General features: G+C 33.6%; 1 protein-coding gene across 5 annotated transcripts; it reads right to left on the bottom strand.

Moving 5' to 3' along the window:
- Window positions 1-4,820: 4,820 nt before the first annotated feature.
- LOC126695521 (uncharacterized) lies at window positions 4,821-10,541 on the bottom strand. Of its 5 annotated transcripts, none has more exons than XM_050392296.1 (5): window positions 10,205-10,536; window positions 9,622-9,780; window positions 8,579-8,797; window positions 5,569-5,773; window positions 4,821-5,012 (listed from the first exon to the last, which is right to left on the bottom strand). In XM_050392296.1, the coding sequence occupies exons 1-5, from the start codon at window positions 10,403-10,405 to the stop codon at window positions 4,948-4,950; spliced, it is 849 nt and encodes a 282-aa protein (XP_050248253.1). In that variant the 5' UTR covers window positions 10,406-10,536; the 3' UTR covers window positions 4,821-4,947. The 5 variants fall into 5 exon arrangements, with proteins under 5 accessions (XP_050248253.1, XP_050248255.1, XP_050248254.1 ...); XM_050392298.1 differs by having other exon boundaries at window positions 4,821-4,947; window positions 10,205-10,534; XM_050392297.1 differs by lacking the exon at window positions 4,821-5,012 and adding an exon at window positions 5,210-5,315 and having other exon boundaries at window positions 10,205-10,534.
- Window positions 10,542-16,420: the final 5,879 nt, after the last annotated feature.

The following is a 16,420-nucleotide window of genomic DNA, read 5'->3' as shown; positions in this document are numbered from 1 at the left end:
CTCCACTGATGTGACGTGGTGTCACCACAGGATAAGATCTCATAGAGATTCCCAATTGAAAATACTAGTCCACTGCTTTCCAAAAACAAATAATTTATAAATAAAGCCAACAGAAACCAATCATCCACAAAATTAAAGATCAACCCAACAAATATAATATATCAAAAAGAAAAATAATACAAACCCCAACACTTGAGTGTTCGAAATTAACCCATAATTAAAAACAGAAAAGATAGATAGACAAACAATCAAATAGTTGCAAAAAAGAAAGAAAAACAAAGATGGACTCAGATCTTTACATTAAAAAACCTAGCTATGATAGTAGGAATAACGATACCAAAGAAAACTAGGCATGCATGAAAACGAGGTGGTTGAAAAAACATCAGCGTCTGATATGCTTGACTTTATTCCAGCCTTTCTTGCATGAATCTCCCACAATCTTCACACCTTTCTTGAAAAAGATCTTGAGCTCCCTGGCCCTTTCCTTCACCTGATACTCAAACCCAGCCATTTTTTTTTTTTTTGAAATAGAGAGAGACAGATATGAATTCTGAATATATGTATAAAAATAGAGAGAGAGAGAGAGAGAGAGAGAGAGAGAGGGGTTAAGGCTCTTCGTTTAGGTTTTTTTGTTATTTCTAGTTTTTAGGCAGTGCGTGAGCTGCTAAAAAAAAACTAGGAAGTAGTTTCTTGCCTTGGGGTAGTCTAGGTTGTTTTTAAAAACGATGACCTCGTGGGATCCAGCGATTTAGGGACACGTGTCGTAGATCTAGTAGCTGTCTTGGTTTTCGGAGTTTTTTTTTGATGTTTTCTTGCTGAATTTTCACGCAAATTGCGGAATAAGCATATGGGGATGTGGGGTATCTATTTGGGCCCACATGACCGATGTAGCCTTTTTATTTCTCGGCCCAACTCAGCATACCTAATAGGTTACTGTCTGTGGGGCCCACTCTACTTGGGCCCAGAACAGGGCAAGAATAAAAAAAACAACTTGCTATTTGAAAATTATTTGTTTGGGAGAGTTTCAAACGTCTATCTTAAATGTCTTATTTAATTATTAAAGATTTTATCAAGATGTCGATTGATTTTTACTATTTGAATTTGATGGTTGATATTTTGTTATATATATATATATATATATGAGAGTTAGGTTCAAGTTATATATATATATATATATATATATATATATATATATATATATATATATTTTTTTTTTTAATGAGAGAGTTCAAGTTATACTTGGTATAAATCTAAATAATATTATATTACCCAATAACTTGTTATGAATTCATATTTTGAAAATCTTACCGTTAAATTACATATTCTAAATGTTATTAACATTTATGCCAATTTTCATGTCAATTGGATTTATTTATCATTCGATCCGTAAACTTATCTTTTATATATTATTATAAACTACAAAAAATTTGAATTTTAAATAATTGATTGATGACATAGCTATTAATCTTTGATTATTTTGAAATTTTGCAAGTATGGAGAATATACAAATATAATGTAATCTAACAGTGGATTTGTCAAAATTCTCATAAAATTATAAAAAATTAAGTAGTGTAATATTGCTTAAAGTTATCTAAGGGTATCTTGAACCCAATCTCTCTCTCTCTCTCTCATAGAAATTTGTAAAAACTGATTGATGTATTTTAAAACTTTTGTATCTTTATTAGGTATGTCATACGGTCACTTTCTAGCATTTTTAAAGTTACCCTAGGTGCATTTTGAATCCAAACCTTATATATATAATAGAAATTTGTAAAAATTGATTGATGCATTTTAAAACCTTTGTATCTTTATTAGGTATGTCATACGGTCACTTTCTAGCATTTTTAAAATGGTGAATTCATGGACAATCAATAATGACTTATAAAAGCGAGTTCTTAAAATGAAATTCAATAGTTCTTTTATATATATATATATATATATATATATATATATATATATATATATATATATATATATGTGGTTCGTGAATTTCATTCAACACCAAATTGTCCGATATTTTGAAATTATCATAAATGAACTAGAATTTTGAGATTTTCAAACTTTTTTCTTATGACAATTATACAATAAATTTTTTAAAACTTATCATTTGGAGAATAAATTGGATTTTTGTATATCATCCTCAATAATTCAAATAAATAACAAACTATTTCTAAAAATAAAACACAAAATATGATTAGTATTGTTTAAATATCGATGAGTATATAGAATGTTATCCACTCCTTTCAAAATGGAGGGATAAGATTTTACAAAATTTTTGGTGAACTTATCAATTTAAGAACACTAGATATCCTATAAACTTATCATTTTGTAAATGCATATCCATCTGCCACACAATTCAAAGATGAAACGCGCCACAACGGTCAAATATAAAAGCTTTACACCATGGATTAATGATTAATGATTAATCAACTATAAATATTATGCCTACGTTTTTAGTCTAAAATAATTGCAACTTTAATGCCAACACAGACACAGCTATAGTATGTTAGATTACAAAAAAGAAAAAAAAAGGGGGTACCGAAATTGATTTCACCAGCTGGAAAATGAGCTTAAGGAGTCAGAGATGAGCCTTTTGATACTTTAAGGTCATTAAAAAAGTACATCAATGACTTCTAAAGTAAAGTTAAAGTTTGTAAATTACCAAGTACCTGTGCGTTATTAGATTTAGTAGTTCAATTTTGAAAATGCATAAAAAAACATAAGGTAAAAACTTGGAAATCATGACTTGATTTCAGTTTTTTTTTGGGGGGGCCTTGTATATTAAGGTGTGCATAATAAACATGGCTCAAAACTTAGTGTTAATTTTGGTTTGATGTAGTCCAGCTAAATGATAATGTTTAAGACATTGGGACCACAATCATTTTAGGAATTCTTCTTAAGAGTGGGCCCTATTGGCCTTCCTGTCAAATTAGTAAAGCATCACAATAAGTTGGTGGCACAGAGAAAATAAGTGGGTGACAAAAGAAAAGACGAAGAAAGAATTCTCTAGAAATTTATTTATTTATTTATTTTTGGATAACCAAGAAAGATCCGTCTAGAAGAATGAGGAGACTCTGTCTCCTTTTAATGTCACCATGGGCCCATGGGCACATGAAAAAGCTTCTTGATTCAAGAATACCACCTTGTCCAAGAAATAAGTCACCTCAAAAAAGTAGTGGGCTTTTAATTTCGAAGCCAATCTAGTATAAAACGTGGGATCAAAGTTGGTGGGATAAGTCAGTTCATGCTCAATTAATATTATCAAGCAACCACCTTGAAGTGGATAAGTGCATATTAATTCCAACTCGTTGATAATTCCCACCATCTATTTAGATAGCCTCAAAATTGGCAATAATAACGAGGGAAAAGTTAAGGAGGTATTGATTTGAATAATATTTTTTGAAATTTTTTATTGCAAAGTTTTTTATATTTTTCAAAAAAGTAATATTATAAAAAATGGTCTATAGTAATAATAAGCGACGCTACCTTTACAGGACCCATGATAGTAGTTACAAGTAATGCTATATTAACAATATTTTTATAATAAATTTTAAGTGATAAGTTATTATTGATTATAATCTTAACTCACCATTGACATCACTTTTTTGATACTAGCCACATAAAATTTGTCATGGAAATATTGTGAACATAGCATTATTAGCATTGACGACAAAAATTAAATAATATTAACTTGGGGCCGTCATCGCAAAACTAAAAAGGTGGTTGAAAGAAAAAAAAAAGTAAAAAAAGGAAAGGAAAAAAAAAAGAATAATGTTAGAGATACAATTTTTTTTTTAAAAAAGCTGAAGTGGTAAGTAGTTATTGGTAAATAGAAAAGTGATGTTAGTTGTGGGTCTAGCTGAAAACTAGTAAGAAGTTGTTACAACAACATTTTGTAAAAATATTATAAAATAGTTTGTGACTGTAACATTACTCATCAGAAAAGAAAAGAAAAAAAAAAAAAAAAAAAACCCTACTGTTATTTGTTCACAATTTTGTATACAAATTGTCGCATGCTAGTTATGTAAAAGGAACAAGGACGCTGATTGCAACATTCTATTATCTTCTTTCTCTTTGTGCTTGAGTTGTTGAGCAAGATTTGATCAACTTGAAAGAGTACGCTAAGAGCTTTGTAATTCAGCTAATTGACACCTCGTGGTGTTTCCAATATATCTAGGATTTAAATCCCCACTCTTAAATAATAATAAAAAAAAAACTTGAAAGAGAATGATCTATCATCTATATAATGTAATGTGTGATCACTTTAAATTGCAGTTCCAAGGTTCTAAAATCAACTAAACACCAATGGTTTATGTAGATTAGTTTGGTCCACTTAAGATTGGCTTTAGAGCAAACACAATCTCTTAGACTAAGTTGCTCTTGGTGTTGCTGTAAGGGGTTACAAAGGAAGCCTTGTAAATTGTAATGATCATACACTTGCTACAAATTCAGCTCACAGGAAGTATATGCTTCAGATTACAAAAATTGATTCATGTTGCAGTACTTGGGGGATTCAATAGTGATCTTAGAATTTCACGAGGTGCTAATCAAGGCACTAGGAGGGTCCACAATCCAATTGACTATGATATTGGTAAAGCTCTCCGTCCAAGCTATGGTGGATTCATAGATCCAAAGAATTCTAATCATACAGTAGCATTAGAAGAGCCTTTTCCTGCCCTATCAAAAAGGCTCTCTCTCCTGGGGGAAAAAAAAAAAAGAGGCTCTCTCTGGGCTTTGTTCCTAAGAGAATCTATTAACCGCTGTCTTTTTCTTTTCTTTTCTTGTCTTTCTTGCATGCCGTTATCATGTAGCCAAACAAATAATACTGATAGCTAGATACCTATATTACATACATTACTAGGAAAATAGTAATGCATATGTAGTGTATATTACATACATAACGGTATAGGAGCAATGTAGAAAGCCTCTCTTGTTATCACATTTGATCTATATAAAAGGAATATAAAAAACTAATGAGTAGAAGAAAATCTTGGGTTTGAAGAATCCTTGAGCTATGGAAAACAAAGGAAAGAGTTTGTCAATTGAGTTCAAGCAGCATACATCTTGTCATGCTTTCCAAACGTAGATGATCTTACAACATATCTATCCCAAAATAGCATGTTATATAGTTTGCTACAAGAACAATTAAACATGATATATGAAAAAAAAAGTAAGAAAGAAAATAAGACTTAGGAGATTTTGAAACAAATTACTCAAACATATAGACATATATTGACCTGGCTTAAGAGAGATCCGTTAGGAGAATAAATCATGAAGTTTTCCTCCTGTGGATGCTTACAGGTCCAATTTCATAACTGAATGTAAGTGCACATAGTGTATTATAGTTAGATTTAATATCAATGACCCGAGGAAAAAAGTAGGTCCAACTTCCACAAAATCCCTGGCTATCAAAATGGCTTAGATAAAATTTTTAGGACAAAAATGTTAATAATAGCGTCATGGCATTGTACAGCGAATGTATTAAAATGGAGGAACTTAAATTTCCAGTCCAGCAATAAGAACATCCAAGGACACACCCAATGATGAATAACTGTAAAGAGTTCTCACCGGAAAAGTGAGCTGCACTAAAGATGACTGAGCTTATGAAGATTGCTCGCTGCCATTTCATTGTGGCTGAAATTGATCTCAACAGAAACCCTCTGTAAACAGTTTCTTCCAAAAGGGGAGTTGTAATACAGTAAACAAGGAAACAAGTTGCTTTTGAAATTTTGCTGCTTAGGAGGATCTCCTTCAATACAGGGTTGTTCACAGCCTGCATGCAAATATCATAAGAGAAGTTACTTGAAAGAAAGCTGCATTTCCAAAAATTCAGAGCTCCAAGTCCTGTAAAGCCCCAGCCTCCACTGATTTACGTTATCTCCTTTAATGCAATATTTAGGAACAAATAAATATGGAGGAAATAAAACCCCCTAATTGCCCCTCCCAAAAAATAAAACTAGAAACTCAACAAAACAATGCAAGAGGTGAGAATTTATGAGTTCCTTCTAAAGCAATAAGGTGTTGTATGCATACACCAAAGCCTTGAAGCATGTTACCCAAGCAAATGCCCTAAGATGAAGTTCTATGACAAGAAATCAAGAACTCTTTTAGTGCACTCTATAGATTGAAGTATAGATGCCACCAAACTAATCATTCTTTTTCCTTATTCCATAATATATAATGAGGTAACATTTAAAAAACTGTGGAAATTAAACGACTTCTTTTTGTTCCCCATAGCATTTGGATAGAATATAAAGCCTTAGAAATTAACCCATAACCAGGAATGGTGATCAGTTGATCCTTCACCATCCAGCTTCCAAAATATACTAAATTCCAGATTAAAAAATAATAATTCAGATTTTTTATGAGTGTAAATTCTCCAATCTTTGCAACTCTTGACCAGCATGGCTGAATTCCAAAGATGCAATTACAATGTTCATTTGAAGAGGTTAAAGAAAAAATAAAATTACAGGCATAAGATACCTTAGAAAATACTATCTAAATTTGATGTGAGACCCACTTGGGGAATTTCTAGTTAACAAGTTATGTCTAATAGTCTATCTTTTCTATAAGGTTATATGTTGATGTTTTAGTTAACCCATGTTCTGTAGGTTTCAGGAGTCAAGAATGTCTGTTAACTTCTAGATTTTGAGAATAGATCCAATAATGTGGTCTGGTCTCAGGTCCGATGGACTATAACTTTTATTTCAAGTCCTAGTCTATGTTAGAATCAGAAGTGCCAATTACCTAATTACGTCAATCCAATCTATCAAATCTTCAATTAAAAAAAGTGCAGACAGCAGCTTAGAAGCTCCTTTTGAGGGTGTGGTTGAATTCTTTGACAGAGTATATGAGTGATTGCTTAAGAAACATATGTGAAAGCTCGAAAATGTGTTAAAAACACAAGAGCTATTTAGACCCTCAAATTAAAGATTACGGCTCAATTGATTTTACTCTAACTTATACAAAGTGCAGAAAAGAGTAAATGCGAGTGGATAAACAAACAAACTACTCTAACCCATAATCATTATAACACAGCAATAAAATGAAAGGTAAAAGAGTAAGAAAGAAAAATGCAAACACAAAATAATACGTTAATGTGTTTTCGAAGATGAAACCAAAGTACTCAGCGTAAAACCTCTCCGTCGCCCTCCAAACGGTAATCGATCCACTAGAAAATCAGTTGGGATACATGAATAGCAAAAAACCCTCCAAGCCTACCTAAACCCTCCAAGCTCCTACTCCAACAAGGCTTTTCAGAACCGTGTCTTATCTAGCTCTCCGGATCCCGCAATACACCCGATTGCATCCACCAAAGCTTGGCTTCTTCCAATGCTTCCTAGCAGCACCAAAACCTCACTTGATACTTTGAAAGGGTGTGGTAAGTGTTTGGACTATCAACCTCTCAATGGTATGGAAATGAAGAGGTAGGAGTTAAGGAAAATCCACAAGTAATTGTGTAGAGAATTGTGGGTATAATAACCTCTAACTCTCAAAGTTTGTGGCTAGGGTTTTCTCTTAAAAGCACTCCTCAATATCTGTGGGTAATGTGGGTATATATAGTGTGGGTAAGGATAGAGTGTATCAGAAATGACAATCTGGCAAAACAGAATATTTCGCGGGTGTCTCACGGGAAGGCCTTACCCGCGAAACACTCGCGAAAACCAGCTGTCTCTATCTTGTCCTGACTCTTCGCGTTCTAGTCATGTGCAGGGCACATGCATCACTTAGCGGGAAGCTTACTCGCGAGATACCCGCGAAAACAGCTTTAGTCTTCAAATGCCTTGAGTCTTCACACACTCTCTCTCACACACAACCCTTACAAATAAAACCCACATGAAATACAAGGTACATAAGATTGAGCATAATTACAATCAAATTTAGCACGGAATAAAAGCCAAAATAAACATAGTTGTAAATTACAACTTTACAATATGAATGATTGTTGAGACTTTTATCCTAAATTGCTTCTTCATCTTCTTCTTGAAAGCATTCCTTTTTAACTACTTGCAAAACAGATGTGATTTGCTACTTAATGCATCAGCCTGGAAAATTCTAATTGTTCAATTAAACCTATAAAATTTTCTTTAATTGATCCCCAAGGTGTAGCACAATTGGCTAGGCACCACAGCTCATGAAGCTGAAGTTGCTCTGAAAACCTCTTCTACATGCTTTAGTTGTCTGAAGAACTATGCACATCATAATACAAGTTGTACAACCTATAATTCTCAATGAAATTTTCATCATCTGAAAATTTTTATCAAGCTCTATGCAAAGAATACAACCCCCTCAACTACCAAAACTCATCTTCGATCAATTCCTAAGTATACTAACACTCTAACTGGCTCACTGTATCTTTATCTAGTTTTCCAATAATAAACATGTATGCGTTAGGCAAATGAGAAAGCAATTCCTCAGCTGTTTGACATAAATATCGCAAAAATATTGGGATCATATTAGTCTTTTATTCATTCAAAAGATTAGCTTACTCAACAACTATAGATAATCTCATGAACAAAAAGGAAAAAACTAATCTCAAGATTTGGTGTGGATCAGCAGAAAACTGTAATGCACCAACCTTGGGCCCAATCAATCTGTCGGCAAGGATTGATGTAATGAAAACCAACAGAAACAGAAACCCACATCCTAGTACTGCTGCCAACAACCAGTTCCGCTCTTTCGATAACTTGTTAGTTTTAAAGAAGTTTATAAACTTATATTGTGGCTTAGCAGTCCACTGTAGTAGAAACAGAGTCCCAATGAGCTCTAGAATTTGAACTGCAAGCAGTGATAATATCTGCAAGGGGGTCAAACATCAGTCATCAGTGAGCAAATTCATTATCAGAATCACAGGCAATAGTGAGAGTTTGAACAAACAAGTGCAACAAAAAGCAACTTGGGATTCTTAATTTGAACACAATGTGCAAGAATGTAATCAGAAAAAGAGTCCACAAAAGAGTTAGACTGATGCACTCAGCATCATCATTGAAGAAAAGAGAAAAAAAAAAAAAGTAAAATTAAATGAAGAATTTTCCTTCATGAGATAAAAAAACTAGGTTACACAGTGCCCAGATTACCACACCCTATTGCTTAGATTCTTGTTTTATCTGAGTCTCCACATTATAGAGCGAGAGGCACAAAAACAAGACTCATTGCCTTTAAGTAATCATTGTCCCTTTTACCAAAAAAACAGCAAGGGTTTGGCGAGTACTTGATTACATGGTGTGTCATTAGCCTTAATTGCAGATGCCTATTCAAACTTGTCCAATTTCAAACAATATAAGCCCCCACCTAAAAGCACCTTCCGAGCTAGATAAGTTGCATTTTATGAGAAACAAAGAGAGTTTTATATAATAATAATAACAAATACTAAAAGAAAATAAAATAACAATGATTGGTTTTTTTTTTCTTGACTTTTGCCCCCACAGCACATCCCAATGTACTCGGGTTGGCTAGTTTCTTTTTAAACTTATCAAAAAAAAAAAAAAAAGCCACAATGATGATTGGTTTTTTTTGTAAATCACTTTTCATCATTTTCTTCTCTCCTATTTCATTGTTTCCAGAAACCAAACAGAGTGTAATAAACGGCAAATATTGATCAGAAAGATCAAATGCACTCACTTCAGTCTGTGGATCAAGATGAGGTTCATGCAAAATCTTAGCAACCACAGACAACCCTCCAAAACTCAAAGGAATGTGCAAAATAAACATATAAAAAGCCATGGTGCTCCATATACTCCCACTATCCCATGGAATATCTGTTGACAGTGCCGAGAAGCCCTACAATCAAGGATCACAAAAGACCCCATCCCCGTATTAGTAACAAAATACACATAATTGAAAATGGTAGTTAATGCATTCTAATTATTCAGCATATATGTCGCAATCACATTTTCTGTATTGCTTATGTAATTGCCCCTGAAAAAAGTAATTGAAAACACTTATTAAACCCCCATTTCACATTCACAATATATATAGCCTATAATGTTTTTGTTTCTTCTAATAACAGAAAAACCTTGGCAACCAATGTCTTGCACACCCATTTCTGAAACACCCATGTCTGTATTTTAGTATGTCAGAATTGTTAGAATTACTTATCAATTAATGTAGAAAAAAAAAATCTTTAACAAAATTTCGGATAAACCCAGAATATGATACGAACGGAATTAAATTAAGATAAAGCAAGTAGTAATTTAGAATCAACCTGAGAAGAGGCTTCATGGGTGTTCTCCTTTTCGGTGCAAGAACACTGGAAAGAAGCTTTGGAGCTTAGCTTGAGTTTGCATTCCGAGGAACAGAGAAGAACACTTGAAGATGGATATGAAGTTGGGTTTTTGCTAAGCTCTTGGCTCAATTTAGGTGGTGTAGGATAAGCAGGATAGCATCGTATGTGTAATAATATCATTTCACTCAAAACGCTTTCCTCAGCTACTCACTCTACAGAGTTAGAATGGCCCTTTTTTCTGGTCTTCTGCTTTTATCTCCTTTTACATCTGTCTAGTTTCTCCCCTTCCAAAAACGTAAAAATACAAAATGGGTTTTTTAATAGAACTTGAAAATGGAAAGAAGAAATTACGGGGGACAAAAGAGGAATGGACACACTCCCAAAATTAACGACGGTATTAAATTAAGGCTTATATACAAATTATACTATTTATGTTTGACTAAATTTCATTTCGTGCCTTTAATATTATTTTTGTTTAATTGAGTTCTTTAAATTTTAAATTTATTTCATTCATATCTTTATGAGAGAATTTTTTTTTAAATGTTTTATTAGTTAATTGCAATTGCATAATTAATAGCAATTTTTTTAATAGAATTAGATGAAAATTTTAAATTGAATAATTTTGAAATTTAAAAGCCTCAATTGAATGAAAAAAATTGTTTGAGTACTAAAATGAATTTTAGTTAAGTATAGAATGTGAACTCTGCATTTTAAGCTAAATTTATTTGTGAAATTTTGACCCAGACCATATATAATGACCCACTTTTAGAATTCGTTTGATTGGAAAAGTAAAAAAGTGAGAGGATAGGAAATGGGGAGAGGAAATAAAAGTGAGAGAATAGAAGATATTTAGGATATGTTTGGTAACTGTTTTTTCTCTTATTTTTTGTTTTCAAAAACAATTTTCTATTTTTAAAACTAAAAAATTTGTTTGGCAACCCAAAATGAATAGAGAACAAAAATTGTTTTCAAAACTCAGTTTGTGAAGGAAATTGAAAACATGCAAAAGACTGTTTTTAGTTTTTAATTTTCAAAAGTCAATGAAAACACGTGTCTAATTCATTGACTTTTGAAAATTAGAAACTAAAATCAATCCTTTGCATATTTTCAATTTCCTTCACAAACTGAGTTTTGAGAACAGTTTTTGTTTTTTTATCCATTTTGGGTTGCCAAACAAGTTTTTGAAAATAGAAAACAAAAACTGGTACCAAACATAACCTTAGTTTTCTATTTGTGTTTGGTTAAGAGGATGGAAAAATTGAGAGATGGAAAACTTATTTGTTTGATTGAGAATAAAACGAGAGGAAGGAAAATATTATGTCCCCCATTAAATAAAACTGAAAAGTAACACATTTTTTATATAAAAAAAAAATTGTATGGACATTTCAATTTAAAAAAAAAAAAAAATAGCACAAGCCAAAGAAAGATGAGCACCAAAAAAAAAAAAAAACACTACTAGAAGTACAGCAAAAGCGAAAAAAAGAAAAGAAAAGAAAAAAAAAAAGAAGTAGAAAAAAAGAAAAAAGAAAAAAGAAAAAAGAAAAAAGAAAAAAAGAAAAGCAAATAGCAAGAACGCAGCACCCAAAAAAAAAAAAAAATCTAGTAAGAACAAGTGAACAATGCCCATATGCATAGTGCACATGGGCATTTTGGTTAGCTTAAATTGAGCTTTTCTCCCTTGTAGTTTTCTCTTCATTTTAGAAAGAAAACTTTTTGGTAGACCCGAAGAGAAAACACTCAAGCCCCACCACTTATTTTCCATTCCCCATTCCCAACCAAACAACCACTTAAAATGCTATCTCTCCACTTTTCTCTCCTAAATTTTCTATCCTACCTAAAATCTCTCCAAACAAACACACCCTTATACTTGAGTCAGACTTGAACCTGTTGCTAGGTCTGTAATGTATTCGCGACTTGAATTAGGTTTCACACTATATGTATATGTAAGAAAGAATGCAATTAAACTAAAATAACCCTAATCAAAAGCATTGTTGGCAAATACTGGAGGGTCAAACTTTGTGTTTTTTATGAAAAGATAACAAAAAAGTTTTGAAGAAAACAAAGTTTATATTTAGAAATCATTTGTAAAGAAAATTAAAACAAAGGGAGCAACAATTTATTTGGGAAAAAGGTTATGAAACCCCAATTAATAAAACACAAAGGATTGATTTAGAGAAAATGGTTTTCATGGGTTTTCTTTTGAAAATGAGAGCTTTAAGGTAAAAATCCATGGTTTTTATTCATTTTTGAAGAATGTAAGAAGGTTGTTTTAAGAAAAATCTTTTTAAAAGGAATTTTTCTTAAGCAAGTCATAAACCTTATCACATCCAAGCTTGTGGGTTCTTTTCCATACTGAGAAATAGGAGTCTTGGTCTTGAAGACTTCTACCATATATTACTTAGGAACAAAGATTAGAACCAATTTAAAAGAATCTCAAAAAAGGGGGTTTCCATATTTTTTGAAAGATGATGCCAAAACCTTTTTTTTAAGTTAAAATCATTTTGGAAGAAAGAGAAACAAAAAGGGCTTTAAGAGAAAGACTTCAAAAATGCCCATTTGGAAGGCTTTTATGGATTTAAGAGAAACTTTCTTTTGAAAACATTCATTTTTTAGAAAGGGGTTGGTCATTGGAACCATTTTTATCTTTTGGAAAACACATTTTTTAAAGGTTTGTTTACCCTAACTTTTTACTCTATGGTAATCTGGGATTTATGATGTTAGCTAGAAAGTTAGCACTCTTAAACCCTATTACACATGAGAAAGTGAAAATGGAAAACAAAGCAAGCTCTAAGTGCATAAATTTAAAGACTTGAATGTAAAAGAATTTAAAGACAAGACATAATGTAAAAGCTTGAATTTAAAGGAATTTAAAGACAAGACATAATGTAAATGGGTTATGATGATGCTAAAAATCGTCAGTAAGTCGCACAGTCCTCATGTGCTTAAGACAACGCCTGCACAACACAGAAAAAGAAGACCTTAAAAGACTATCGGTGTGGTACTAGCCAAAGATCCTCCGAAGGTTAAGTTAGAGAACTTTCTTCTAGAGTACCAGAGCTGGGGAAATTATGCGTACCTTGGATTGTGAGAGTTTTGGGGTTTTTATAGTAGGTAGGGTTGACATTTGTTCCTTGGCATAGAGGGCTTTTCCTTGTAGGGAAGATCTTCATTACTACGAGTATCATGTGGGATCCTTTCCTTGTAGGAATTCTCTCGATTAGGGTTAGTCATGGAGCATAAGATGTTTTCTTATATATTCATGCGTGGAGGCCAAGCAAGACCATGTTAGACTCGTCAAAGGTTTATTTATCCCCTTCAGCTTCCTTCCGTCAACTTCATATCCTGTCTATGCATTCTAGTTGTCTTATTCAAGTGTCGCACCCGTCAACCTCATGGTGGAACTGTCGGCTTTATGGTGTTGTCGTTTATAAAGGCTTCAGCAAGGTCGTTGGGTTCGTTAGGATTGTCAGCTTTGCTTCATGTTAATGAGTTTATCAATCTTTCAGAGTTACCCTTATCAGCTGCCCCCTACTTCATATCCTCTTCGGCTCTAGCTGACAGGTTATGAAGTATGATTTGTAGCTTTTTTACTATTATTATTTTTAGTTTATTCAAGAAAAAAGAAAGGGGTATTTATAGATGATCCCTCAAGCAGCCATTATTAAATGCTAGGACACGTGGCATAAGCCAATTGGCTTCATTTCTGAACAAAAGCTTCGCTTTGTCTTCCGTGCACTTTTTGTTCTATATATATCTCACCTCTTCCCCTCATTCCTCTTATTTCATCCTTGTTGATCTTGAGAGAGAGAGCTCATTACTGTCTTTCTTGCTTCCGTTAACTTGCTGATCCCGTTGCCTTTGCTGCTGTCATCCTACTAAGGTCGTCACTTCTTAAGGAAACGTCTACTAACTTGGTAAGTCCTTTCTTTTATTCTATCTTTTATTTTTGTTTTTCTAGTTGGTAGTTAATTCTCTAGAGAGGCCGTCAACTTAGGTTCTTAGAATACCTCCGTTGCTTGTAGGTGTATAGATGTCTAGAGAAGTGACGAGTGAGCAGTCATCAGTCCATGAAAAAGCGGGCTACGACGAAGTCTTCTAGTCAAGTCATGAGCCCGAGGAGGGCTTTCCCTAGTCGTCAGAGAGGGAAACGTCCGCCCATTCTCCTGACAAGGAAGTGAAAAGTTGTGATGGAGAGGAAGAAGAAGAAAAGGTAGATGAAAGCGAGGACAAAGGTGATAAGGGAGGAGAGGAGGGAGAGGATGAAGGGGACGAGGGTGAAGTTGACGAGAAAACCTCTGGAAGAGGAAGTTTAGGAAGCCCCAGGATGGCCACACTCGTCCATTTATCCTTCCCAAAATGTGGACTGTTAATGATTTTAAGCCAACGATGACGGCCAAAATCTTTAAGAATTTAAGGGACCATTACCAAATTCCTAACCATATCCCAATTCGTCTCCTTGGGAAGTTTGAGAAGTGCTACTCGAGGAAGACCACAGATGTTGGTATGTATGATGCCATGTTCACGGCAGGACTAAGGTTGCCACTAACGGCCTTGCACCGTCAGTTGGCCAATTTTCTTGGGCTATCCATCAGCCAATTTACTCCCAATGCTTAGAGGATATTCACCGGAGCTGAGATTATGTGGGGTTGTCTAAGTGGCAGGAACCATCAGCTTTCACTGGACGAGTTCTTTTAGTGCTATAAACCACAGCACATCATCTCGTCCCAAGAGATATACCACTTTGCTGCGCGGAAGAAAGAGCTTAGGCTGGTGTTGGATATGCCTCACTCTAATAGGAACTGGAAGGGTAGATACTTCTTTGTTTAGGGGACGAATTGGGTATGTCGTCTAGAGGAGTGGGTTACAATGCCTCATGGCTTCGACAATACTTAGGGTATTGTCAGAGATTCAGGTTTAGCACTGTTAGTGTTTTCTCTTACTTCTTTTACTGCTTATTTGTTAAGTATCTAATGTCATCACTCCTTTTTTTTAACCAGTGCTCACTTGCGCAAAACTAAAAAGGTGGTTGAAAGAAAAAAAAAAGTAAAAAAAGGAAAGGAAAAAAAAAAGAATAATACTAGAGATACAAATTTTTTTACAAACAGCTGAAGTGGTAAGTAGTTATTGGTAAATAGAAAAGTGATGTTAGTTGTGGGTCTAGCTGAAAACTAATAAGAAGTTGCTACAACAACATTTTGTAAAAATATTATAAAATAGTTTGTAACTGTAACATTACTCATCAGAAAAGAAAAGAAAAAAAAAAAAAAAAAAAACCCTACTGTTATTTGTTCACAATTTTGTATACAAATTGTCGCATGCTAGTTATGTAAAAGGAACAAGGACACTGATTGCAACATTCTATTATCTTCTTTCTCTTTGTGCTTGAGTTGTTGAGCAAGATTTGATCAACTTGAAAGAGTACGCTAAGAGCTTTGTAATTCAGCTAATTGACACCTCGTGGTGTTTCCAATATATCTAGGATTTAAATCCCCACTCTTAAATAATAAAAAAATAAAAAATAAAAAACTTGAAAGAGAATGATCTATCATCTATATAATGTAATGTGTGATCACTTTAAATTGCAGTTCCAAGGTTCTAAAATCAACTAAACACCAATGGTTTATGTAGATTAGTTTGGTCCACTTAAGATTGGCTTTATTAGAGCAAACACAATCTCTTAGACTAAGTTGCTCTTGGTGTTGCTGTAAGGGGTTACAAAGGAAGCCTTGTAAATTGTAATGATCATACACTTGCGACAAATTCAGCTCACAGGAAGTATATGCTTCAGATTACAAAAATTGATTCATGTTGCAATACTTGGGGGATTCAATAGTGATCTTAGAATTTCACGAGGTGCTAATCAAGGCACTAGGAGGGTCCACAATCCAATTGACTATGATATTGGTAAAGCTCTCCGTCCAAGCTATGGTGGATTCATAGATCCAAAGAATTCTAATCATACAGTAGCATTAGAAGAGCCTTTTCCTGCCCTATCAAAAAGGCTCTCTCTCCTGGGGGAAAAAAAAAAAAGAGGCTCTCTCTGGGCTTTGTTCCTAAGAGAATCTATTAACCGCTGTCTTTTTCTTTTCTTTTCTTGTCTTTCTTGCATGCCGTTATCATGTAGCCAAACAAATAATACTGATAGCTAGATACCTATATTACATACATTACTAGGAAAATAGTAATGCATATGTA

Source organism: Quercus robur, chromosome 8 (assembly GCF_932294415.1).
Source record: "Quercus robur chromosome 8, dhQueRobu3.1, whole genome shotgun sequence".
Lineage (NCBI taxonomy): Eukaryota > Viridiplantae > Streptophyta > Magnoliopsida > Fagales > Fagaceae > Quercus > Quercus robur.
This window is presented reverse-complemented; position numbering and strand designations above follow the sequence as displayed.

Excerpts from the sequence above, each read along its gene's own strand:
- LOC126695521 (XM_050392295.1), bottom strand. The coding sequence starts at position 10,405 with ATGATATTATTACACATACGATGCTATCCTGCTTATCCTACACCACCT. Across the intron at positions 9,781-10,204 it reads CCCATGAAGCCTCTTCTCAG|GGCTTCTCGGCACTGTCAAC; the intron begins GTTGATTCTAAA and ends CCTTGATTGTAG. Across the intron at positions 5,774-8,578 it reads ACAGATTGATTGGGCCCAAG|GCTGTGAACAACCCTGTATT; the intron begins GTTGGTGCATTA and ends ATTTGCATGCAG.